Raw genomic sequence first — 13,147 nt, 5'->3', positions numbered from 1 at the left:
GTTTCTTTCCCCCTGCTCCTGTTGGAAGAACGAGGGGGTTTTTCTCTGATATTTACTGTGAGGATCTGGTTGAGCTCCTGAGATAAAACTCACAAAAGCAGGGGGTGCTCTCTGACTGGGTCCTCCTGGAGTTTTTGGCCCTCAGTCGACTCCATAGCTGGGCTCCAGTCTCCTGTCAGTTACAGTGCAGGTTTCCCTCACCCGGTACTGGCTCCTGAGGAGGTTATGACTGCCGCATCCTACAACTCTCGGTATCTGCCTGTCTCTCCCATTTTGGGAAAAGCACTTTCCCCTGTGGCTTCACCTCTCTTACAGATGTAAGAAGAGCTGCTGATTTTCAGCTTGTTTAGTTTTTCACTTGTTATTAGGATGGAGTGGCACCAGAAACTGGAATTACTTTTTTTAATTAAAAAATATTAAGGCTAATAGAACCTTCATCTTCTGGTCTGAATCTTCAGAAATTAGTCTAAGGTTCTACTCTTTAGATTTAAAGGATGAGGGCAAGAGAGCAGTTTCTTAGAAATGATTTGTCATCTCTTAGAATCTGTGAAGTGTCATTTAGAATTTTACAGAGATTTGGGGAAAGAACTTTCGAGGATTAGAAATTTCATCAACTGTTTTCCTCTTGGGCATGATGGCATTTTTAGTTACTTTGTTCACTGATCTTAAATACAGAAATCTGCTACAAATACATCTTTTACTCCCAACATAGCAAAACCTACGTCTGAAAATACCCGGTCTATCATCAACAGGGATTGTAAAATACCTGTTGAGATGCTACAGTTAACTAGATATCCTGCAGAGCTCAAAGATCAGTCAGCTTCAGTCCTAAACTCAGGACACTGAAGACCACCACTCACTCAACACAATAACCAAAGAGAAAAGCCATCTACCAGGAACTGCTTGTAGAATGCATAATTCTTTGTTTCCTGCTGTTTGTAGATCATTGATCAAAAATCTAAGAATGACAAGACTCAACTTTAAATAATGGCAGTCTGTAGGGAAAAAAGGACTTCTCTTTTAAAAGCCCTTTAAATAAAAAGAAAAATCTATTGTTCCTTTTATAACAGGAAGGCTTTGATGTTTTATTTAGAAGAAAACAATACATCAATTCTCCACCACTAGTAACATCTTCAAAAGGTCAGAAAATAAAGCAAATGGATATATAGCTCTGAACACGCTCACAAAAAAGAAAGGCCCCTGGAACATTCCAGACTGTGAAATATGCCCTGCTGTAAACTCACTTATCTTAACAGATAGTGGTTAAAACGGGTATCTTTAAAGCGCTCCTGGGAGGAACAGACACTCACTGCTGAGCGATTAATAATAATACGAAAGTGTCCAAAACACTGATTTGGAAAATAACTGCTGTCTTGGGGCATCTTTACTTAACACACTTCTTGACTAGCAATGGGGACATTCATTTTAAGAAAAAGAAGGCCTAGCAAATGGTAGCATTACCATTTTGTTATCAATGCTTTATTTTTAAACCTTCAGCAGAATTTTGATTCTTTTTTAATTAATGCAAATAAACCTTTAAAATTCAATTATTTCAATGAAATACTACAAACCCTAAATTATTTAAAACAATGACATTTGTTGAATTCTGGGTTTTATGACCCATTTATCTCAGTAAGACACACAAATCATAAGTTCGGGAAAGGGAATTGTATAATATTTGGCTAAAGTGACATAATGAACCAAGAATCCTGTCATGCATGGTCTCCAAAGCCTCATTAATAATTGACCAAGAGAATTTAGTTGAGAGGAATGCATTTTACCAACACAGGTACGCAGTTTGATGAGGAGTCCATCACGTACCTTAGATAACTCCATGCCTGGCCCACACTGGTTGCAGAGAACACAGTTCCCAGACCGATCCTTGAATTCTTGTTGTCTGCAGTCTCCTGTTTCACAAATCACTTTACATGACTGTAAAGAAACATGTTTCACAACATGTTATCTCAAAGTATGTCGATTTTATTTTTTGCAAGAATCAGTATTTTCAGTATCCGTCATATCATCACTGAATGCAAACATCGGTTCAGAGTGAGATCAATTTAATTTTCACCTTAGGAAGAAAAAATTCTTTCTGAATAAGTCAGTGAATAAATAAATCAACATGTCCAATTCTTCTCTGTGTTCTAGAGAACTCTCATTCAGTCCCTAAACGGGGTCTCCTTTTTCTTGGAATTCACTGCTAATCTTCCTCGGACAACCTTCTAAGGACCCGAGGTAAGAAATGATTTGGGAGCTGTTCTCTTCTCTAAGCATGATGCATACTGGAACTGTTATGGCTGTCTTTTATATATGACCCAAGATCCTTTGGCTACCAACACAATTCTAAGTCAGAAACTTTTGTTTTTGTTTTTGTTTTTTTGAGTTGGAGTCTCACTCTGTCGCCCAGACTGGAGTGCAGTGGCCGCTCCCGGCCACCGCAGCCTCGACCTGCTGGGCTTTGGCGATCCTTCCACCTCAGCCTTCCGAGTAGCCGGAATTATAGGCATGCGCTACCACACCGGGCTGATGTTTTGATTTGTTGTAGAGATGAGGTCTCGCTGCCCAGGCGGGTCTCGAACCCGCGGGCTCAGGTAATCCACTCACCTCAGCCTCCCAAAGGCGCAGGATTACAGGCTGAGCCACCGAGCCCGGCTTAAATCAGAAACTTTTTAAACCTTCAGGAAGTATAAACATATTCAAGTACAATGAATTGAATCATAAATGGATGGAGATTGGGGCAGCCACAAGAATCTGCAATCATCCTTCAGACTTAACTTGCCATGCCATTTTGATGGAGACGTTTCAGCTCTTTCCAGCTGACCTACATTTACTTAGAGGGCATCTTTCAAAAAATGCTATCCAGCAATTGCAAGATCAGCAAAATACGTGATGATGATATGAAGAAGGCAACAGTGGCCAAACTCCCTAATGCTTCAAAACAGAAGTGTCATTTACATATGGACTTCTGTCCTTACCTGTTGCCATTAGCCACTGCCCGGGACCCAGCAACGTACGCTGGTTCATAGCACAGAACTGACACCAAAAAAATATCCTTTGGCAAAAGCAATGGTTGTAAGTCATTTTCCAAAATACAACTTTTCTCTCCTATTTTTTCTAAAAATAACAAGTTCTCCTTAAATGCCATCACTCTACTAAAGCATGTTTATCTACTTCATATCAGCATTTCATTTAAAATGTTGGTATTAACAGCATCTCAGAATTGCTGCCAACACCTGGTCCCAGCCTCTTATCCTGAACAGGAATCCCCTGGTTAGCTGAATGTAATTATCTTCCTAAATGGAAGCTGAAACTCTCAGGAAGCACTGGCGGACAGACACCACTGTTCCGTCCATGACCAACACAGAGGTGCAAAGGAAGTGGTTTTTGATGCGAATAATTCTGTACAAACCACCTCCACCTTGAAGCAGAAATATCTGTCAAGGTATCTGCCAACCTCTTTGAATAAAGCCAAAGCCTTAACCTCTAGGACACGCAGGAGGAAGAATTCAGATGGGGGTCGGGACGAGAAAGTTCTTTGGGGCTAAAGGTCTAATAATCTCCTCCTGCCTTTAATTCCCTCTTGCCTCCCAATCTTGGAGGAGTTTCTTTTCTTTACAAGGGGTAGAGATTCCCTTTCACCTAAAGAGATTCTAATATCTTTGAGAAATAAGTTCCACAACCCCCCTCCCAGACCATTTGTTCAATCTTTAACAACTTTAACAGACAGAAAGGACGTTTTCCTTTCGTCTCCCTGAGTCCCAGACTCCAAGCTGACCCCATTTCCCCTCACTCTGTCTTCCACGAAGAATTCTGGGGGCTTCTTTATATATTTGTGAATCATTTGATAGCTCTAGAATAAGTAAATTTCAATTCTTTTGAACACCAGCATAGGTCTTTCGTCAAACTGTCTTTCTTTTTAATTTTTATTTTTTGAGCCAGAGATTCACTCTGTCACCCAGGCTGGAGTGCAGTGGCACTATCATGGCTCACTGAAGTCTAGACCTCTGGGCTCAGGTGATCCTTCCACCTCAGCCTCCTGAGTAGCTGGGACTACAGGCGTGCGCCACCACACCCGGCTAATTTCTTAATTTTTTTTTTTTTTTTGAGATGAGGTCTTGCTATGTTGCCTAGGTTGGTCTCAAACTCCTGGGCTCAAGCAATCCTCCTGCCTCAGCCTCCTAAAGTGCTGGGACTACAGGCGTGAGCCAGACTATCAAACATTAAAATTTTCCACCGGTCTTTATGCTTTTGGAATCCAGAAGGATATAAATAACTATATAAAAATAACAGCTCTTTAAAAAAAGTTGAATTTCAGGCCTTGTTAGGGCCTATAATGTGTTATGAGAGATTTATGCCTATAAATCCAAGATAATATCCTTGTCATAATGCTACCAGTAATACTGCAATTTTATAACTTCCCTCAAACTTACATAAAATAATTTCAACAATTGTTATAAACCGCATGACTGAGCAGAAATCTTTCATTTATTAATTAAATGCAAAAATGATAAAATAGAAACGGAAAGAGATAAACTAATATGAGTTCAGAAACAGAAAGTGGCCTCACTACCACTTATATGAATCCTTTCACTACATTTTTTATGAATAAGGAGTTTACTTACCAAACAGGCGAGTAAGACCACAAGGGTGAAAAGCGTTCTCTGGGGTGCTAGTGACCCTTTGAAAGCCATCGTTCTGATCAAACACAGTTATTGCTGGAGAGGCTAAAAGCAAGATGCAAGGAAGACACAGTTAAACAGTTAATATTAGAAGCATGAGATACTCAGTGATTTATCACAGAAACAAAGAACTGACTACCACATGAGTTCTCACTCATAAGCGGACCCTGAACATTTGCCATAATACAGTAAGAAATGAATTGTCAGGACACTGCCAGGGGAGGGGGGTGCACACCTCATCAATAAGAGTACCTGATCTCAAACTAGGCGAAGTGGGGACCAAAGGGAGGCCCGAACTTTACCTGTACATAGACCACTTGTATACCTCATCCGGAATTGTATCCCACATCTTAAAAAAAAAACACCAAGGGAATATTATCCTTTTCAATACAGTTTAAGACTGTGGATGGACATAAAACAATATGAGAAGCATGAGTGATGGCTCCGTAATTACTACAAAATGTTTTCCACTTATGTAACAGATACTATTGATGTCTTAGAGGGAACCACCTTAAGAAAAGATACAATGCAGCCTGTAATCCCAGCACTTTGGGAGGCTGAGGTGAGTGGACTGCCTGAGCCTGTGAGTTCGAGACCTCGTCTCTACAATAAAATAAAATAAAAATAATTAGCTGGGCACAGTTGCACGCTCCTATAGTTCCTACTTGGAAGTCTGAGGAGGAAGGATTGCCAGCGACCAGCAGGTCGATGCTGGGACGGCTGTGAGCATGCTACTGTACTCCAGCTTGGGCAAAGGAGCGAGACTCCAATTCAAAAAAAAAAAAAAAAGATACGACGCACAAATGATACATAATTCTTTTAAAATGTAGGCTACGAGAATCAATGCCTTGTCAGCCTACACGTTATCAGCAGAGCCCCACTGGCTCTGAATTCCCAGGCTACACCTGCCTTTATATTCTGAGTCTCTGCAACAGCCGGTCTACTTCACCTGGCAGAGGATTCGATTCAAACAGTGACAGTATAAACCTTCCATGTATCTGGGTTTAGACGATGCCAACAGGAAAATGACAGATAAAACAGCCAACCTTGCTCAGTACCGTGTGCCAGCAACTATTTTTAGCACGCTAGCTCATGTAATCCTCACAACTACCTGGAAAGTAGAGTCTACTATTATCCCATTTTAGCAGCGGGGAAACTGAGGCTCAAGGAGGGCTGAGTAACCTGTCCAAGGTCACACTGCTAGGAAGATGCAGAGCTGGCTGCAGACCCCAGCAGGGTGACTCCAGTGTCCCTCTTGTGCAGCTGCTGGGTCACAGACACCCTGCAAGACAACTGCTGTGTTCAGAGAAGACACTATGCTCGAGTCTCGGGAGCCTCGGCTCTGCTAAACTAGATAACACCAGGCACTTGTGAATTCTTCCCCACATCCGTGCGGAGCAAACTGACAGAAAATAAGCATCTACCATAACACATCTAAAAGTTATGCACAAGTGATGAAATTGGAGGCATGGTTGCGACATTTCAATAAAAGCTATGCCACACCTCCTGATTTTCACCTGGAATGATCTCAACTGTGGAAACAGATCTGGTTGTTTTTTTTTACAGATTCACACATGTGCAGAGATCTTTCAGAAAAGGAGGGAAACCTCCTCCTCCGGCCGCTCCCTCGGTTTGAGAAACAGTGGCTCAGTTTCCTTTAAGGTTGACGCTTCCAAAGCGGAGAACACGAGTGGACCCTGCGACTTAGAATTAGGAGCTGGGGCCAGAGGGCGCAAGGAAAACAATAGCAATGGCAACCAGGGAGGCAGAGCCGGTGGGGTCTCAGAGTAGCCACCCAGGGGTGACCCCTCGGACAGCCCAGGAAAAGGGTGGGCCTGATGCCACATCAGCTGCCTTGGCAGGTCAGAGTGTCGGGGCAAGAAGAAATCATTTACCTTTGCTGAAGGAGTGACCCATTTTCAGTGCGTTCATGTAGCTTTTTTTTTGGTTTTCCCAGCTTCTTGGTCATAGTTTTTTTGACCCACTGGCATATCTAAATCACCTAGAAGTTACCCAATCCTGCAGCTTACTGCCTGTGTAGACACGGGGCTAGTCGGAAGATAAAAGCCACATTCTGTGAAATGCATGTTTGTCTCCTTGACACAGTCCTAAATTTTTTTAATGTGTTAAGTCTTAAGAGCAAAAAATGTATAATTTACATGGGATTAATACTAACACGGAAAAAGGGGTATAATTTCAAAGCGTTTGCCCAAAATTTGAGAAAAAGGGATTGACAAGTCAGCCAGTTCATACCATAGCTGAGCAGTGAACTTGGACAGAGCTCTCTGTGGGTGTACACCCACCGTGGGCAAAGGCAGGCAGGCAGTCTTTGAGGCCACACATCTATAAGGAGGTAAAAATAGGACCTATCCCATGGGACATGGTGAGGATGAGCAGGACTGGGAGCCAGAGTGTGAGTCAGCGCCTGGAACAGCTGCTGCTGCTGTTACTGAGAACACCACTTGCGAGCTGTGTGGACAAGTTACTAAGCCCCAGGGCTCGGTTTCCTCATCCCTCCATTGGGTAGAATGTCAGCACACACCTCCCGACACTGCCATGCAAACTGAGTGAGTTTAACAGCTCTACAGCACTCACAGTAAACTCTCAACCGGTCCAGCACATAGTTAGTGCTGCCTGCTTGTTAGTGACGACTGTAGCCCTTAACGCTAGCAACACTGTTGGTGAGGATCAAGGGATCCATGGATGAGACGGACCTTGGAGGTTGTGACCTGTCAGGCAGACAGACATGAGACATGTAGACGGCCTCAGGCAAGGGGCGGGCGACAGTCCAGACCTCCAGATTCGTGGGCGTGCAGAAAGCACTCAAAGACTAAGAATCCACTCCGAGTCTGAGCCAAGCCTTTACATTGTAGAGTGCTGTGCTAATGCTTTATACAAGGTATAGCTTCCCCCCCCTTTCTTCCACACTTTAAAGCAGATATTTATCCCCACCTGGGGGGAGAGAAAACTGAAGGTCAAAGGACACAAATGCTAGAACCGGTGGAAACCGAATCAAATGAACGTTTGGTCACTCCAAACCCGGGCTCCTACCCAGGAGCCATGTTGGTTAGGATTGCACCCTATGCCCTGCCAGCGTCCAGTGACTCCTGCCATTTGGGATAGTAAGACTAGTCAGCTGATGGCAGAGACACAGCAAAAGAGCACATTTAATAATGTATCCATGTAGTCAGCAACCACTGATCAGGTAGGCCTAGGCTGGGGGAAGATACTGCTCTCCGGGGGAGCTCAGTTTGGCAGGGTTGGTGATCTCCCAAACACCTTTTCTTTTTTTTCTTTTTTTTTTGAGTCGGAGTCTCACTCTGTCACCTAGACTGGAGTGCAGTGGCCACTCCCGGCCACGGCAGCCTCAACCCGCTGGGCTCCGGCGATCCTTCCGCCTCAGCCTTCCAAGTAGTTGGAACTACAGGTGTGCGCTACCACGCCCAGCTAATTTTTTGATTTATTGTAGAGATGAGGTCTCGCCAAGTTGCCCAGGCGGGTCTCGAACCCACAGACTCAGGCAATACACTCACCTCAGCCTCCCAAAGTGCTGGGATTACAGGCTGAGACACCGAGCCCGGCTCCAAACACCTTTTCATAGACAGCCCGGTCCAGGAGGACTTCAGACATAAACAAGTTAGCCGGTGGAGTGTTATAAGTGTGACCTTGAATTTCCTGGAATAAAATGAAATTCCTTATGAGATTCTTTGGCATTCATAAAGAAGGAAAATTTAATAAAATAACTTAAGCGTTTAATAATATTTAGAAGAAAAATAGGGCCATAAAACGGTTATTGATTGAAATTGCTTTTAAGTTTTGAGCATTCAGGGTCTGGTCGAAAGATAGAAAAATGTTTTTATATTCTTCGGTATTCTATTTATTTGGGGATGGCTTAAAAAGAGAAAGCCATATGAAATATCAAGGTGATGGACCCCAGCTCCAGCTGCGGGGGTTTTCACAGTTTGCAGGAACCCAGACCAGACAACACATGTAACAGCCTCGCATCCATTTCTTGGAGAATGGGTGCCAAGAAGCCGGCCCCAACTAAGCACTAAGCAAAAGACAGAGCCTAGTTGACTGCATTCTAGAAGCATGGAATTCGGGCCTCACGATCTGCTATTCAACAACAAGCAGGTTGGAAGGAGACCCCGGCAAGAAAAAAAGGAAAAAAAAGGTCCTATGTGGCTGCACCACAGTGGCTGCCTCTCAAGCCTGGGGGCCTTCATGAACGGTAACTGGGATGGGACGTTCTTACAGGCCTCCCTCTAGGAGGGACAGATCAGCAGGTGCTATAACGCCCGCCCCTCGTGCCTCCTTGTCCAACATCACGGACCCCTGTGCAGGTGTGTCACCAGACAGAGGCAGGGAGCACTGGGCAGGGAGCAGCCGCAGGCTTCACCTGACTGGCTGGCTGACCATGGCACCTGGAGCTCCAGGGAGGGCATCCACCCGCAGCTCCCTCAGCCATGCCGTCCTCTGCAATGCCTGCCCCACCTGTCAAAGCTCCTCTGGGACACCCTAAGCCCAGCACAGATCCCTCCTCTCGGGGCTTCCCTAGCACCTGGACGTCACTCACAGCACACTTATCCGGTGATGTCTCTCTGTCTAGCCCTGGCACTGTACCCAGCCAGCACTTACCATCTTTAGTCATTGCTACACTCTAATTTTAAAGTTAGTTTTCAATATTAAACATGAAGAATGTTCTGAGAAGCATCCTTATTTTTGATTTTGCAAATGATCAAAACAGGAATCTTGGAGTAATTTGAATAATCTGCAAACTTTTTTTCAGAAGACATTGTTTAATTTTCTTCCCCCCTCACCTTTTAAAAGCTATTTATTTTCCAACAGATGCAGTACATCCAACAGGTAACGGCTTACAGCTAGTAAAGCCGTATTAGCATTATGTAATGAAGCTACACTCAGCCCAGGCCCTTTAACCAATGCACATTCAAGATGAAACATTAAAAAATAAAGTCAACATTAAAGTAAACTGGCAGCCTTACAATTTATAAAATCAGCATTGAAATAAAGCCAATGCTATAAACACAGGTTTTTCCATTTTAATGGCACAACAGAATCATAAATGTCTTAGAAATACTGTCAGCCTCGCATGCTAAGAGAATAAAAAATTCATTAGAAATTTAGAGTACTGCTATTTCACACAGCAAGTTAACCCCCAGCCTTAGCTAGTCTGTATCTCAGCCTTCAATTTCACTATATTCTGAATCTTATTCTTCCTGCCTAACAGAGCTGGCAGGCCTTTTCCTAACGAGGCGCTCATAAAGGTGTGCTGCCGTGAGACTATTATGTACTGTGGGCTGGGGAGTGAGAACGGCTTTTCCCTCGCACATCATGACATGTTTTCTACTGAAAACTCTACAAGCTTTGAAACTTTCTGCTGCCAAATACAATATTTCCAATTTCCCCAAAGTTCCAAACAGCAAGGGCCACTGTTAGGCTCCTATTCTTTTTTTTTTTTTTTTTTAACAGAACTTAACCTAGGATAGGGTCTTCCAAGACTCATTCTTTTTATTTATCTGAGTTGTAGACTTTATCATCTTTGCCCCAGGAAAATCACAGTCGGAATTCTCAAAATGTTCAGTCAACAAGCATGTTGTAACGAACACGCTCTTCCCAAAGATCACGAATGTTCTTCAGTCCGAAAAGGCAAACAGAACAATGGTAGCATCAAGGACGAAGAGACCTCAAACACCCGCACAGTCTGTCTTAAGAGGACTGTGACCATCTCTCAAACACAGCTGTTTAAATTTTTATTTTAGAAGCACGTCTGGATAGATTCCAAAACTACTCTTTAGACCATCTGTAGCGTTCTTCTCAGTGTAAGTAGGCTTCATTCTTTCCCAATGTCCACACATTCGGCCAATCCAAGCTGACTGAAGAGAGCAGGGCTTAACAACACTCGGTCTCCAGAGACACAAGTTCCTTTGTCTCGTGTCACTGCGGGTGGGTGGCTGCTCTCTTAAAAGTCAGGTTTCAAAACTTAAGTTTAAAAGGTGCATGTTACGTGATGTGTGGACCAGAAGATAACCCAAGACTGTGTAAACATCTGACTTTTAAATGTAAACGTTTTAGGCAGATAAAATACGCTGAATGAACTCACGGCTCAACCAGTAAATCATGAAAAGAGATTCTGTTCATACGACTTCACCTTTCTTTTTTCTTCAGCTAAAAGAAAAGCCTGCAAACATTTAATAATCAGCTGCCTCGAGACATAAGTATTTAACTGTTTAACTGCTCCGAGGCTGTCTTTTCATGTAAGCAGCTGTCAATTTACTTATCGGGAATGTGCATTTATTCAAGGTGGGCATCTTATTTAACCTATAGTCCACATATGTTGGCCTTTTCTGGAATTTTTAATGCTCGGCTTTAAATATCAAGCCATCAGATTAAAAACGAGTTGGCTTTCTTCACATACTGAAGATGCCTGAAGTTTTTTCTTTGTGTCGTGTTTGAGGGGCAGAAATGGCCACAGGGGATTGTGTTAAGAAGGGGTTCAGAGGCTGCAGTAGGTGAAAAAACAGGCTCAAATTCTCCTTCTGTGTGTTCACAGAATTCCTCACTTATGTCTAAAAAGTCTCAGCCATGCCCTAAATTAATATAACTGAGCTACAACTAGAAAATGAAATTAATTTATTAAGGAAAACATGATATTACATGCTGCAACCCATTTTCCCTTATAAACTATACATAAATTAAAGCCCATATGAAGTAAAACAACAACAACAACAACAAAACGCCCAGACATGGTGACTCATACTTGTAATCACAGCATTTTGGGAGGTCAAGGAGGGAGGATTGCTTGAGCCCAGAAGTTCGAGAGCAGCCTGGGCAACATAGTGAGACCTCATCTCTACAAAAAATCCAAAAATTAGTCAGGCATGGTAGCACACGCCTGTAGTCCCAGCTACTCAGGAGGCTGAAGTGGAAGGATCTCTTGAGGTCAGGAGGTCGAGGCTGCAGTGAGCTGGGATTGCACCACTGCACTCTAGCCTGGCCGACAGAGTGAGACTGTGTCTCAACAGATAGATAGAAAGATAGATATACAGACAGACAGACAATGTTTTGTCCTTTAAAAAAGCCTCTGTTATAGCTACTTAAATGTGAGCAGCATTCCTTATTCAAGTCTTCTGCGTAGAAAAGGCACTTTAACACTGTAATTTCAAGTGTATAAGGCTCTTCCCGTGTCCTTAACTTCAAGTTCAAGATCCAGCCTGGACTCAGAAGACACTGCAGCTAAAGAAACAAATCACTTCCAGGATGGTCCCCAAAATACTAACATCACATAACACTATAATGGAGAAATTAGCACTTATAATGGAGAAATTTAAAAAAACTCAATTCAATAAAGCCACACGGCCTAGGTAATGAAGTAGGTGTCATAAGACATTTTTGTAGATTAAAAAGTAAAGAACTCACAGAGAGGGAGTCACATAACATCAGTAAGGGTACCTGATCTCAAATCAGGTGAAGTAGGGACCAAAGAGAGACCCAAATTTGCCCGTACAATCATCACTTGTATACCTAATCCTAAATTGTACCCCACATCTTTAAAATAGAAAAACTAAAAAAGAACTCACAGAACCACGATAATGTCCCATGCATTCCTACCAAGGCCATACTTTAAAAATGAAAATGCATTTCTATGTTTGGTATTACTTTCAGAACAACTTGGTAAATATTATGCAAAGAAAAATTCAAAAACGTCGTCAAAAACTGTCTTCCACACTAGGACTAGATTCTCACCCCTTCAGTTCTCTATCTTTAAATTAGATGCTAAGTACTGCTTGAAACGTGTTCGACTCCATTTCTGCAAGCGGTCTTGGCAAAAACACCCACGGCAAACCTGCACCCCAGAAGACATATGGAGTAAATCCTGAACTAATGCAGTGTGATCCTGCCTTTGACATGTAAGTATCTGGTCATGAAATAACAACACTAAACTCTGCTGTTTGCGTAAGGCATGGTTGGCAACAACCGTTGCCTGTTTATATCAAGACATTTTCTTGTAGTCAAAGACACTGTCATTGGAATAAAAACCACATCTTCATAAACGTATTGGCTTCAACTGTTTCAACTCAGGAGATACAGAAAAATGCTGACGGTTTTGTGCGCTCATTGAGTCCTTTTCTCAAACTGCAAAAAAAGGGAGGGGGGCACGGATCTCTTGCAATAGAACACAGGCCTCGTGACCCGTTCACGGCCGTCGACACAGCCCACAGACCTCTGACCCTGCAAACTTGACTTCCAGGAGCATGCGAGCTGGGCGGCTTATTCCGCGGAACGGCATGAGCACACTTCCAAGGGGCCTGAGAGCTGACTCGTTAGACTTTCGCTCTAAACCGATGACACGCAGGGACTCCTCGGTGTCCTCATCAGGACGGCTGGCCGGGAAGCGACTTTCCTTTCCCACGGAAGGACTGACTCTGGGCCGCTCGCGGCCCTTCCCA

General features: G+C 43.2%; 1 protein-coding gene across 1 annotated transcript in view; it reads right to left on the bottom strand.

Moving 5' to 3' along the window:
• The window catches only part of TNFRSF19 (TNF receptor superfamily member 19), a 97,428-nt gene that overhangs the window by 77,858 nt on the left and 6,423 nt on the right, over positions 1-13,147 (bottom strand). The window contains exons 2-3 of the mRNA XM_008060022.2: positions 4,623-4,724; positions 1,822-1,932 (exon numbers count right to left, since the gene is read on the bottom strand). Coding sequence (XP_008058213.1) covers positions 1,822-1,932; positions 4,623-4,691 — 180 coding nt within the window. The 5' untranslated portion in view covers positions 4,692-4,724. The remainder of the gene's footprint in view (positions 1-1,821; positions 1,933-4,622; positions 4,725-13,147) is intronic.

This window comes from Carlito syrichta, unplaced genomic scaffold (assembly GCF_000164805.1).
Source record: "Carlito syrichta isolate Samal-C Ts95f unplaced genomic scaffold, Tarsius_syrichta-2.0.1 Scaffold304477, whole genome shotgun sequence".
In the NCBI taxonomy this organism is placed as follows: domain Eukaryota; kingdom Metazoa; phylum Chordata; class Mammalia; order Primates; family Tarsiidae; genus Carlito; species Carlito syrichta.
This window is presented reverse-complemented; position numbering and strand designations above follow the sequence as displayed.